Here is a 13,269-nt window from a genome sequence, read left to right on the forward strand (position 1 = left end):
TGGAGAAGGCTTTTTTTCTTTATTACTTAATTATTATTAATATTTATCTTACAGAATAAAAAAGAAGAAAACATTCATAAGTGACTCAAAACCAGACAGAATAGAAAACTAAAAAGGACAGTACGCAACAACCAAGACAGACAAATTAAGACACAGGGTTTTGGGGGGGTGGGGGGGTAGTGAAATACAGACGGGCGGGGCCGGGCGGGGCCAGACCGCACGCCGTCTCCCTGGCGATGCTCACACTCGGGACGTGGACAGGATGTCCTCCACCAGGTGCTTGTACACCCAGGCGTCCCCCTTCAGCCTCTGCCTGCGGACCCCCACCACCGGGGGGCGGCACAGCACACACACCTCCAGCTCAAACTGCAGGGTCACCTTCCCGAAATCCGACCGCGTCCGGCACTTCAGCGTGTACCTGCGCCCCAGGAGAGGAAGAGCCGGGACGTCCCAGAGGGGGAGGGACACAGGACACAGGACACATCTTAGAGACCACACCGGGGCTGATCACTGAGAGCAAACAGACCTGTACAGACTACAGAATATCAGCTACCAGCCTCAGAAATACAGAGTGAGTATCAGCTTCTGCTATATAAGAACACCTATCCATACCCCAACCTGGCAAGCCTAACCAGCCTCTCCTGCAAAGCACCCCCTGCCAGCCTGTTCCAACACTGCAGTTCTCAGAGCAGAACATCAGTGGATTCACGTCTCATAGATTTTACATGACTGGACTGCACCAGTGTTTCAGTGAGAGAAACACTGAAATTCCGACTCAGGTAAGGGCTCTGAAACGACACACAGGTGTGCAGGAGACAGACTCACCCTTTCTGTACGAAGTCCACGTTCTTCTCGGGCAGGACGCTGAGGATCTGGTTGAGCACCTGCTCTGCGTTGGTCTGGCTGGTTAAAGTCACGTTATACTGAGCCTGGACACAAAGCGACAGGGTAGAGCCAATCAGAAACTCCCAGAAGGGTAGAGCCAATCAGAAACTCCCAGAAGGCAGAGGACCCACAGAGCAGAGTAGAGCTCAGATTTACATTCTTCATAAAGTTTACAACAGAAAAATTAAGCATTGGGAAGTATTAGCCATTCATTCTGCTCTTTATATACAGGAAAACTAGCACTAAATAAGCACGAGTAAAAATGGAAGAGCAGAAGGCAGGCTCTGCTACTGAAACTGCACACAAAGCCTCACCTCCAGTGAAACCCATACTCATACAGTTCTGTCGGTTCATTTGAGCATTAGTGATGGATAGTTTATTAGTTCAAACTGTTGCCGTGATACCGCGTAAGGAAAGGGCGGAGCAGACAGGTGAGGGGCGGGGCGACAGCCTCACCTTGATCCTGCGGGGGCCGTCCCGTAGGGCTTTCTTCTTGCTGGGCGTCAGCATGGTGATCACCTTGTCCAGCCCCCTCTCCAGACTCCCGAAAACCTTCCCCGCCTTCCGCTTCTGGGCACTGTCGCTCTGGGGCGTGGCTATGTCCAGGGACCGCGACCTGGGGGGCGGGGGGGGGCACACCGAGTGACTGACAGCTACTGCAATAACCTGGGGGTCCCACAGTCCTGACAGAACAATGTGGAATGTGGCACTGAGCAGAGTGAGAGAAAGAACTACATTCCCCACAACCCATTTACTACACGCCCCCGCACCCCCTCCCAAATGGGACACCGTACCTCCTATCGGGGCTGAAAGGCAGCACCTCCAGCTCGCCCTCCACTGGCTGCTCAACGCACTGCTTCTCTGGGGGCTGCTCAGAACTGCTACCGGCCGCTGTGACAGACAGACAGACAGACACACGGACACACAGACACAGGGACACCAGGGGAATAAGAGTAGTGCTGAATAATGAAGAAGCAAAGCAGCACTGCTGTGGTTCTGAGGCACAAATGGGGGAAAAGCAGCCATTTTTACATTTTTACAGAGCAGCTTCCTCAGGAAGCCCTCTCCCCTGCCTGCTGCCTCCCTGTCCACAGCTGATGGGTTTTATATTTGAGAGGAAAGCAGCGGTTGGGCTCAGGACTCCTAGCAGCAGGACTGCACTGGGGCAGGAGACTTCACTAAGGCCCGATCTAATGGCTAACAAGCTTAAACCACGTTAAATGGTCATATTACACAGGTTAGGTGGTCATCAGTTGGACATCTCAAAGCTCTACCCACAATGTCAGCAGAACCCTAATATCCTAAAGAGAATTGGAGAGGAGACGGTAGACGCAGTGAGAGCGCAGGCAGCAGCGCAGGCAGCAGCACAGGCAGCGCAGGCAGTAAACTCACCCCTGCGCGTGTCGGCGACGTGCCCGCTGTTGTTGTTGCTGCTGCTGCTGTCGTTGTGGCTGTGACGCTGGCTGTTGTTGTTGGGGGTGGTGAGGGTGGTCTTGGGGGGGCGCCCGTGCCTCCTGCTGCTGACCGGAGTGCGGGGGGCGGGGAGGGCGAACGTGTCCCCCCCCCGCGGCTCGGGCGTGGCTCCGCCCACGTTCTCCTTGTTCTCCACGTTGGCCTGCTTGCGGGGGTGGATGCGCTCGCGGTCGATGGCATACGCGCTGGCTGGCTCCGCCCTCTTCCTCCCCGGCGTGCAGGCCCGCCTCTTTTAAAGGAGAAGCAGAGGCACAGAACACACAGGTACACCATCACACACTGAGCACACACAGGTACACCATCACACACTGAGCACAGACAGGTACATCCGTCACACTGAGCACAGATGGATATGAAATATTATTAAATAGTATTTAAACACTGATCGTTATGTTAAGTTTGGAGGAATTTCAGAAGCGGAGCGGACCTTAAGCCGCCATTCTGACTGCTTTGCCTCAGGCAGGCGTCCCAGCAGCAGTGAACGCTGATGGATTCAAACCCGCAAACCCAGGAGTCCCGAACCCTAACCGCTGCTCACGATCACAAACAGCCCGAGGGAGAAGCAGACCAAAGACAGGCACACGGCCCCCAAACTAACTGGGTTCTCCTCCTGCGTTCGGGGCGAACGTCGGACCCAGGGGCCGCCCGAGGGGACCTCCAGGGGGCCCAGGATCACCGGGGGCTCTGCATCTTCGTCCTCGTCCTCATCCTCACAGAAGTGCAGGGTTGTCTTGTACTGAGAGCAGAAGCAGAGAAACAGTCAATCACAGCCGAGGCGTTGGGGAAACGGCTGTGGAGACGGGCGGTACGCTGTGTGACTGTGAGCGCACCAGCTGAAGGCTCAGACACAGATAAGACAGCCGCAGGTATAGCCATTAGAGAGAGATAAGCACCAATACAACGTTCAACACTGCACCTGCAGCAGAAAAAGGTCATCTCTGTTCCTGTTCACCCAAAAAGTCATTAAACAGTGTCTGGATCTCCCGTGATCTGGGGTGCCAGACTTCAGCCCTGGCGTACCCCAGTGTCTGCTGGGATATGGCACAAGTCAGCACTGAAGTCACTGACTGGCTAAAACGTGATTAGAATGTTCGTAACTGAACATTCTAATGCTGATGTCACAACCACTTCTAGAACACTGACTTAGAATTTTGAAAAACAGTCATTCCAAAAAAGCTAGCCTTCAAAAGGTTTAAAGGGATATTTCACTACATTTCACTACTACAGAAACCAGAGGATGTGGTCACATCTCCAGAACTGCAGCTGCACTGAGGCCTGCTGTGATTGGCTCTCACCCTGGGCTCCTGCAGGGGGGAGCAGGTGAGGTCCTGCGCAGGTGGCTCGGGCCGGAGACGCACTGGTTTGCCCCGCTGTTTCTTGGCCAGGAGCAGAAGGTAAGTGGCCGTCGTCTGATCGTACTTCCACTGCAAGGACAGCGTTTAGGCCTTAAAACCCCAATCAGCATCCTCTACAGGGGCCCCCTTCAGACTCAGTGATGTGTGAATACAGTAGAAAGTATTACAGCCTGGCTGTGTCCCCTCTAGAGGACATAAGGGATTACATTAATGCTTTTCATTTGTTTGATAATACAACAGCAGTCACAGAATTTTTGAAGTGGGCATCCACCCCTATGACCTGTACTCTACTGGCCGCCTCGGTAGTTCACATTGAATAAAATACTTCGGGCCTAGTATTCACTGAACTTTACAGTAATGAGAACAGGCGAGGACTCGTTCCTCACAGGAGAGCACAGCGAGGAAGCGGGACGGCGGAGTCTCACCTGCGAGACGAGCTGGACGGTGCTCTTCCTCGAGCGCTTCAGGTGGACGGCCATCTCAGTGATGCAGTCTTCATCGACGTGCCCCAGCTGGACAGAGAGAACAGCCCCGCAAGAAAGGAGGGATGAGAGGAGGAGAGTGTGACACAAGCCGGAGTACTGGAGAGGAATAATGTTCAACAAAAAACCCAGCCCCCTGAACACTGCACCCCCCCCAGGGTTAGGATAGGGTTAGGTCCCCAGCAGCAGGTTTGGGGGGCAGGTTCCCAGCAGCAGGTTTGGGGTGCAGGTTCCCAGCGGCAGGTTTGGGGGGGCAGGTCCCCAGCGGCAGGTTTGGGGTGCAGGGCTCCAGGAGGACGGGGAACTCACGGGCTGTTTGCTGCGCCACTCCACCGGGCTGCTGTACCCCTCCATTACCCAGGGGTGATCCAGCAGCTGCCGCACCGTCACACGCAGCTTTGGCTCCACCTGCAGGACAGATGGCAGAACTGAATTTCACTTTAACAGTGGCAGCCTGTGAGAACAGGCCTGGGCGGGGGGGGGGGGGGGGGGGGTTTGACCAATGGAATAATGAACAGAAGCATCCGATGGGACTTAGAGTGACAGCAGGAGACATATCAACAGCAAGAGCAGCAACAAAAACTGTCCAATCACAGTTGTTCAAAAGCAGAGAGTATGCTGATTGGTGGATCCAGACACAGTACCTGCATCATCTGATTGAGGAGCAGGATACTGCCAGGAGACAGCCAGTGGGGGTGGTCATAGTGGCCTCTCTGGGGGGGGGGGACAAACACAGAGCTTAAACTGCCATGCAGTGGAAAGGGTCTGTAATCTGAAAAGTACCCACAGCTTAATAATACCAATGTGTGCATCTAGCTGGAGCAGAAAATCTGCTTTAAATACTCAGAAATAGGAAGCATTTAGAGACTAAAAGCTGCACATAGACATAGAAAAGTGTGTGCTTTTCTTGAGCACTCTCTCCAGTCAGCGGACCTGGTGGAGAAGGCCTTGCTTTAACTGGAGTTTTTTATTTATTTTTTATCTTGCAGTTCAGTTGGAGTCCACTGTGTGTCACTATAGCCAAACCAGCATTCAGTAAAGACACTGGTGCGTCCACACAGCTCAGTCTATTTACAGCGGTAGTTCACTTCATTGTATGTACATTTTTACTGACCCGGAGCAAATCAGAGAAGTTTCTGTGAGCAGCTATAAGAGAGATCAAACATACGAAGCTTGGGAGGATCCAGCATATCACTGACACCGCTTTAACCCAACACATTATACTGTACTAGATCATTTATGCATGCAGGAACCAATTAGGGTAGAATATCTAGCTGGTGCCACAGTACTCAATTGATATTCATTATAAATGACTACTAGAGATGATTCAAGTAGCCTGAAGTGTGACGCTTCTTGATGATTGCTTAACAGGCGTCTTGACATTAAGGACTGAATTATAGGCTATAAAACAATTGTGAAACAGGTCCTTAGATACACGGGCCAAATTTTTAAACTTTGACTAGTTAGGGCTTCAATGTGCTTCTCAGAGTCGCTCTGACCAGAGGTCACACGTACTGTGCAGCAAACCAAGATGGCCGAGTTGTACATTTGAAAGGGGCGGGAGGCTTACGGTGATTTTCCGGTACAGGACCATGCAGTTGTCGTCGTCGAAGGGCAGGAAGCCACACAGCAGGGCGTAGAGCAGAACCCCCATGCTCCAGACATCAGCCTGGTACAGCAGCCAACACCCGCGTTTAGAGCACGCACGCACGCACGCACGCACGCACACACACACATAACAGCAGCATTTACAGCACAGACACACACACACACGCACGCACACATAACAGCAGCATTTACAGCACAGACACACAACACCCACATTTAGAGCACAGTCCAGCATAGTCTAGCACAAACACACGCCAGAGCACAGTCCAGCACAGACATACAACACCCGCTCAAGCATAATTCAGCACAGACACACCACACCAGCATTTAGAGCACATTCCAGCACAGACACACAACACCCTAATTCAGCACAGACACAGACACACAACACCCTAATTCAGCACACACACACTGCACAACACACTGAACTGAAACCTGCAGAGCGACTGTGCAGCCGCCGGGCTGGATTGTGACTGTGTGACTGTGCAGCCGCCGGGCTGGATTGTGACTGTGTGACTGCGCAGCCGCCGGGCTGGACTCAGACCTGCACTTTGATGCATTTTCCACCCAACTCATCTTCTCACCTGTTTGAGTGACGGGGAGGAGAACACACCTGAGCGCAGGTCTGGATTCCATCCCCATGGTTCTCTGGGCTCAGAACCAGCTCAACACACGCCAGCAGCCGTGTGCTTTCACACACTAATCTACTGAACACGCAGGACATGCTCTAACCCAGCAGGCAAAGGGGGCGCTCTCTCTCTCTCTCTCTCTCTTTCTCTAACCCAGCAGGCGAAGGGGGCGCTCTCTCTCTCTCTCTCTAACCCAGCAGGCGAAGGGGGCGCTCTCTCTCTCTCTCTCTCTAACCCAGCAGGCGAAGGGGGCACTCGCTCGCTCACTCTCTCGCTCTCTCTCACACCTCGGAGCCCTGCCCTGGACTCTCTCTCTCTCTCTCTATCTATCTCTCTCTCTATCTATCTATCCATCTCTCTATCTCTATCTCTCTCTCTCACCTCGGAGCCGATGTAGGCCCTGCCCTGGACACTATCTATCTATCTATCTATCTATCTATCCATCTCTCTCTCTCTATCTCTCTCTCTCACCTCGGAGCCGATGTAGGCCCTGCCCTGGACACTCTCTCTCTCTCTCTCTCTCTCACACACACACACACACACACACACCTCGGAGCCGATGTAGGCCCTGCCCTGGATGAGCTCAGGAGCTGCGTAGGCGGGGCTTCCACAGCAGGTCTTCAGCTCGTAGCCCAGACCGCCCTGTGGGGGGGGGGGGGGGGGGGGGGGGGGGGGGTTATGGTTAGAGCAGCTGCACCCGGCCTGGGGGGCGTTGGAGCGGTGGGGGTGGTGTATGCCCGAAGCCCATTCAGCTCCAAAACGAGTCAAATGTCTGACAGACGGATAACTTTCTAACATGAGGAGACACATAACCCCCCCAACCGAAAACAAAAACAAACAGAACCACCGCGTGGGTAACTTTCAGTGGTAAAACCTTACATGTATGAGTAATGTGACGTGTTTGAGTAAGACATATTCGGTAGTAGGCGTGGCCCACATTTACAAGCGCATATGAAGCATTATTGCATTGCAGGGTCTAATGTCCTACGAGACTGGGGAAACGTGGTCAGTGTTAAAGCTTGAAAAGTGCACACACACTCAGCTAGACTGCAACTCAGCCTGATGAAATAGACACTGAAACTTAACACAACCAAACGTCAAATCTCCAAGGATTCAGAGTAATTAGATCTAGCTGTTACTGCGCTAAACTATGAAAGATCATTCGAGATTGCACAGCTGCCCAAAGCTAAACAGGGAGTCAGAAACATTTTGGATAGAACAGAAAATGTAATAGAGAGTCAATTGAAAATGATCATTTGGAGAGAGAAAAAGAAGAACTTGATTTTCAAGTTGAGTCAGACAGCTTGAGCACAGTCACCGGCGACCGTGCCAATGGGAAAATGGCGGGAAGGATGACGAACGTTAGGCGGTGTGGACTGCCGCGTACCTTGGGTTTGGCACATAGACCGAAGTCAATCAGCTTCAGGTTGTGATTCTCATCGATCAGCAGATTTTCCTGAGGGGTAGAGGAGACCGGAATAAAAGTACTAAATATTAATGCAAAAAACCTCAGGAAATAGCTTTACAAACATGAGGAGAAATATCTTTACAATACATATTCAAAGCCTCCAAAGACCACCAAGAAAGCCTCCCTTAAAATGACTGGGTAAATCAGGTACATTTATCATCTAGCTTTGAACAGGCCGTCAAAAAGGAAGATTCAGATGTTTTCACCATAATCAAAAGCATGCCATAGAATCGAGATTTATCAAATATGTTTGGACTCTAACAGCGACATGAAATGGAAGGTGAAATTCCATCTAAATATTTTGGCTATGTTGCCACTGTACGTTCAGGAAAAGACCGGGTGCTTTTAACAACACATTGTTCCAGAAACCCAGCTCCTGATTGGTCCAAGACACTCACCGGCTTCAGATCCCTGTGGGCGTAGCCCTGGCTGTGCACGTAGGCCAGCGCGGACACTATCTGCCGGAAAAACACCCGCGTTTCCTCCTCCGACAGACGAGCCTTGGCGATGATGTAGTCAAACAGCTCTCCACCGGGACAGTGCTGCACGCAGCGGTGGGGAGTGGGGACATATTAAAAGTGACTATTTAAGCCCAAGCCAGAGTTGGTTTATTGAAAACTAAGAGAAACGACAGAGGTGTGAGTTCGTGGATATGACAGGGCTGGAGAAGTCTACTCAACCGGGTCACACACTACTGTACCACGTGCCGCAGAGACGTGTAACGGAGTCCAACATTTTAAATTTTCACCATTTTGTTCTTAATTTATCAGAGGACAAAAGAGCTGGAATGTGCCAGAAGGCAGAACAAGCTATTGGAACCGCCCTCCCATAAACAGACACGAAACAACGTAAAGGTACTCCATTTTCTGGCGGTGGTTGGCAGCATACGCATGGAACCTTGGCTCGTATGAAACTCCAGTCTGCGTCATTCTTTTATAAACCAACCGCAGAGGCAACCTTTGGTGGTAACAAAACGGGCTTTTGTCACACAGCCTGACAGACACACTGCCAAGCGAGGCCTCACCTCCAGCACCATGAAGATCTTGGTGGAGGTCTCGATGACGTGATAGAGCCGGCACACGTGCTGGTGGCTCAAGTTCTTCATGGCCTCGATCTCGATCTTAACTCGGGGTAAGTCATTCTGTAAAGACGGAACAAGGCGGTGCACAGGCCTGTTGTACATTTAAAGAGTGTGCTTCAAAGTAATCAAAATCCCGGGGCCAAACGGCAAAAATAATTTCTTCATTAAGTCATTCGGAGACTGGAATAAAGCATATTCAAAGCAATGTACCTCCATAGCAACTTGCGCCATTCCACTGTAAACAGACATTTGACAGGTTACAGACATTGCACAACAGGCAGAACAACGTACCCCAAGGTCTTTTTTATCCATTATTTTTATAGCAACCTTTTCCCCCGTCAGGATGTGTCGCCCCAGTTTCACCTTGGCAAATCCACCTGCATACAACCGTATTTTAAACGGTTAGCAACACATAAAGCCGTAAATGCATTTCATTAGCGTGTCATATAGATGTAGCTGTCATATCTTACCGGAGCCTATTGTCTCGTACACTTCATAATACTTGAGAAGTTCTGCAGCATTGTCCACAGGCATCTTTCCGGATCCTGCAACCCCCAATTTAGCAATGGGACTTGAAACAAAACGTCGAAACCTACCGTAAGTTAGCAGTCTCTAATTGCATTAGCGCAGCATTGATGGCATCTTAATTAATGTTTCCTCGTATTTTCTAATGTGCAGATAATTTAACGTGCGTTCTCTTCACTAGCTTCCTAGCTAACAAAGAAAAGACTAGGCTCGATACTGCCAGATACTCTGTGGTTTAACTATCGCTAGCCGCACGTTAGTTAGTTTATAACAAGGAATCGCGAATTCTCGTTAAATTGGTTAACTCGCTCTTAAAATGAGCATTTTTTAAGCCAACTGGCTTCCATTTGTAAGCCAGCTATTGCAATCACTAGTCGTCATCAATGAACGTTAACAAGGCTTGCTTACTCTTTTCCGAAAAATCTAACCATCTAGTCTATCTCAGCTTTCAAACACAGTGGAAAGAATCGTATTATGTGTTTGTAGCCAGGAACAGACAAATTACCTGTTTCTTGTAGCTAAATATGTTCTCCAGCGAAAATCAGTGCTTTTCAGGTATTTTTTATAAACACCGGAATGAGTTAGCTATCCGTAACTGAGAAGTTAGTCAACTACAAAAGTTTGAATTTCCCCCGAATGACTTAATTCCGGTTTCCGGTTCACCGTGACCAATCCTAAAATACGTGGGCGGGGCTAAAAAATTAAACATTCCATGGACAGACTGATATAGACTTACTTCAGATGGCTTCACTGTAGCGAATAGCTGCTTTGAAGATTGTCTGCCACTATAACGGAAGCTTTAATCAGATTATTTGTATATTTAACTTTGTATCAGCAGTAAAACAGGGCGATTAAACATCAAAGGATAAAAAATTTTTAAAACAGAAGCTTGTTTAGGTTAAAGTCAAGTAGTCAAGTCAAGTAGAACTTTATTTGTCCCCAGTGGGGCAATTGGTTGTGCAGCAGTGAGAACAGTGTCAAGGGAATTAAATACAACATATAATAAAAAGTAAAAACATAGAATACAAGTAAAAACATAAAATGCAGTAAAAAAGAAAAGAAAAAAACATAGAATACAGTAAAAACATAAAATGCAGTAAAAAAAGAAAAAAAAAAACATAGAATACAAGTAAAAACATAAAATGCAGTAAAAAAGAAAAAAAAACATAGAATACAGTAAAAACATGAAGCCGCTTTCAAATAATCTGTAAAAAAAAATAAATGTCGGAGGTCGTTGATGATACATTGTGTACAATTGGACGCAATTCAACCTCAGTTACATTCCTTTGATCTCCGGCAACTAATAATAATAATAATAATAATAATAATACATATGTCTGGCACATGTATTATTATTTAGCTCTGTGTTTGGTAGACTGCAGTGCACAACTGTTTGTTTTCAATATTTTTTATATAACTATGAATAACTGTTTTAATGACCAAGTCTGGTAAGCATACCTGTTTCTGAATATTTATTACATCTATTTTTCAAGATATTTATAAATAGAGTATATATGCATGCCATTTGATATACAGTTCTTTTCATTGGTGTTCTTGTTTTAAAGTTTATATTACGCTAATTTTTTATTCATGCAAACATGCACATACACACACACACACACACACACGCACACACGCACACACACAATACAATATTCCAGTTGTATTTCTGAGGTGTATTTATAATCAGAGAACCCATCACACCCTGTGCACAGCCTGGGTTACGTGTTCTGTCATCATAGATCATGATGCGTGGCCATTTATGAGTTTCAGTTCCTGGTCTTGTGTGTCCGTGTTTTTTGTTCTTTATTAGCATGCACACGCACATGCTCACGCACATGCTCATGCACACGCACATGCTCACGCTCATGCACACGCACATGCTCACGCACACGCACACACTCATGCACACGCTCATGCACACGCACATGCTCACGCACACGCACATGCTCACGCACATGCACACGCACACAGACATGCTCATGCACAAGCACACGCACATGCTTATGCACACGCACACGCTCATGCACACACACATGCACACGCACACGCACATGCTCATGCACACACACACGCACATGCACAAGCACACGGACATGCTCATGCACACGGACATGCTCATGCACACGCACATGCTCACGCACACGTGTGCACCTGAGCGACGTGGAATGTCAAATCAGCTCCTGCACAACGGAAGAAGAACATGCAAATGGGGGGGAAATAATCTTTGCATTGTTCTGACCTGAATCTGATATTTACAGGCTGAGGATAAGATTGTGCATTGGCCCAATCAATGGAGCTGTTCTCTCTGTCTTGTCTCTCTCTCTCTCTGTCTTGTCTCTGGCTCTCTCTCTCTCTCTCTCTCTCTCTCTCTTTAATGATCAGTCTGTGGCGCTGTTAAAACACATGCAAATGAGATGGAGACAGCTGGCATCACTGGGCTCACGTGCCGTTGGGTGGGGGTTGGGGGAGTTGCGGGGGGTGGGTGGGGGGTGTTCAGAGGCATGTAACACCCCCAGCAGCGCTTCCTCTCCTCTGGAGAGAATCCCCTTTGGCCCTCCCTTCCCTCCCAGTCTCCCCTTCCATCCTTCCCTCCCAGTCTCCCCTTCCATCCTTCCCTCCCAGTCTCCCCTTCCATCCTTCCCTCCCAGTCTCCCCTTCCATCCTTCCCTCCCAGTCTCCCCTTCCATCCTTCCCTTTGTACATTAAAACCCCTGAAGGCAAAAATACCTGGTTCATCATTTAAAAATACGCGCCCCCTCCCTCCCCGGGTCTGTAGGCTGGTGACGACCCCAGCAGCAGCAGGTATGCCGCAGCCAGCCAGTGAGGGGCTGCCAGGTCTGCCTCTCTCACTCACATGCAGACTCCAGCAGGCTGCCGGGTCTGCCTCTCTCACTCACATGCAGACTCCAGCAGGCTGCCAGGTCTGCCTCTCTCTCTCACATGCAGACTCCAGCAGGCTGCCGGGTCTGCCTCTCTCACTCACATGCAGACTCCAGCAGGCTGCCAGGTCTGCCTCTCTCTCTCACATGCAGACTCCAGCAGGCTGCCAGGTCTGCCTCTCTCACTCACATGCAGACTCCAGCAGGCTGCCAGGTCTGCCTCTCTCACTCACATGCAGACTCCAGCAGGCTGCCAGGTCTGCCTCTCTCTCTCACATGCAGACTCCAGCAGGCTGCCAGGTCTGCCTCTCTCACTCACATGCAGACTCCAGCAGGCTGCCAGGTCTGCCTCTCTCACTCACATGCAGACTCCAGCAGGCTGCCAGGTCTGCCTCTCTCACTCACAGGCAGACTCCAGCAGGCTGCACTGACTCCAGAGCAGGGCAGGGTTGCCAGGGAGCTTCCTCCCGCTGGCTCTGACTGGGCCAGCTCCCTCTCTGTGTGTCCCCCTCCCTCTCTCTGTGTCTCCCCCTCCCTCCCTCTCTCCGTCTGTCTCCCCCCTCTCTCTCTCTCCCTCTGTTTGCCCCCCCTCCCTCTCTCTGTGTCCTCCCTCTCTCTGTCTCTGTCTCCCCCCTCTCTTTCTCCGGCTGTGTATCCTCCTCGTTCTCTCTGTCTCTGTGTCTCCTCTCTCTCTCCCCTCCCTTGCCCTCTCTCTCTGTCTCTCTCTCTCTACCACTGCACTGTGCGTATGTTTAGTGAACATACTCACAGTGGTAGAGCATACAGAATAGTGTATGTCTGTTGTGTTAGTGCACATTAGCATACTCTGTCCTCATTATCCTGCTGGAATGCAGGAAGTGGGAGTGGCCTGTCCACCACTC

The 13,269-nt window shown here is 50.0% G+C and overlaps 1 protein-coding gene across 3 annotated transcripts; it reads right to left on the reverse strand.

Annotated features, from left to right (window-relative positions):
- On the reverse strand, window positions 1-10,149 carry melk (maternal embryonic leucine zipper kinase). 3 transcript variants are annotated; one of them, XM_035417159.1, is made up of 19 exons: window positions 10,012-10,149; window positions 9,452-9,552; window positions 9,273-9,358; window positions 8,925-9,041; window positions 8,299-8,442; window positions 7,820-7,888; window positions 7,006-7,074; window positions 6,814-6,837; window positions 5,766-5,864; window positions 4,840-4,908; window positions 4,505-4,603; window positions 4,139-4,225; window positions 3,654-3,782; window positions 2,957-3,094; window positions 2,278-2,587; window positions 1,680-1,776; window positions 1,342-1,501; window positions 826-929; window positions 1-418 (listed from the first exon to the last, which is right to left on the reverse strand). In XM_035417159.1, the coding sequence occupies exons 2-19, from the start codon at window positions 9,513-9,515 to the stop codon at window positions 241-243; spliced, it is 2,043 nt and encodes a 680-aa protein (XP_035273050.1). In that variant the 5' UTR covers window positions 9,516-9,552; window positions 10,012-10,149; the 3' UTR covers window positions 1-240. The 3 variants fall into 3 exon arrangements, with proteins under 3 accessions (XP_035273050.1, XP_035273047.1, XP_035273048.1); XM_035417156.1 differs by lacking the exon at window positions 6,814-6,837 and having other exon boundaries at window positions 6,982-7,074; XM_035417157.1 differs by lacking the exon at window positions 6,814-6,837 and having other exon boundaries at window positions 6,982-7,074; window positions 9,452-9,526; window positions 10,012-10,146.
- Between the last annotated feature and the right edge of the window lie 3,120 nt (window positions 10,150-13,269).

This window comes from Anguilla anguilla, chromosome 5 (assembly GCF_013347855.1).
Source record: "Anguilla anguilla isolate fAngAng1 chromosome 5, fAngAng1.pri, whole genome shotgun sequence".
NCBI lineage: Eukaryota > Metazoa > Chordata > Actinopteri > Anguilliformes > Anguillidae > Anguilla > Anguilla anguilla.

Coding starts and splice junctions, on each gene's coding strand:
- melk (XM_035417159.1), bottom strand. CDS start 9,515: ATGCCTGTGGACAATGCTGCAGAACTTCTCAAGTATTATGAAGTGTAC. Junction 6,838..7,005: donor CAGCTCCTGAGCTCATCCAG/GGCAGGGCCTAC, acceptor GATAGTGTCCAG/GGCAGGGCCTACATCGGCTC. Junction 419..825: donor GTGGACTTCGTACAGAAAGG/GTGAGTCTGTCT, acceptor CCTGGGGCGCAG/GTACACGCTGAAGTGCCGGA.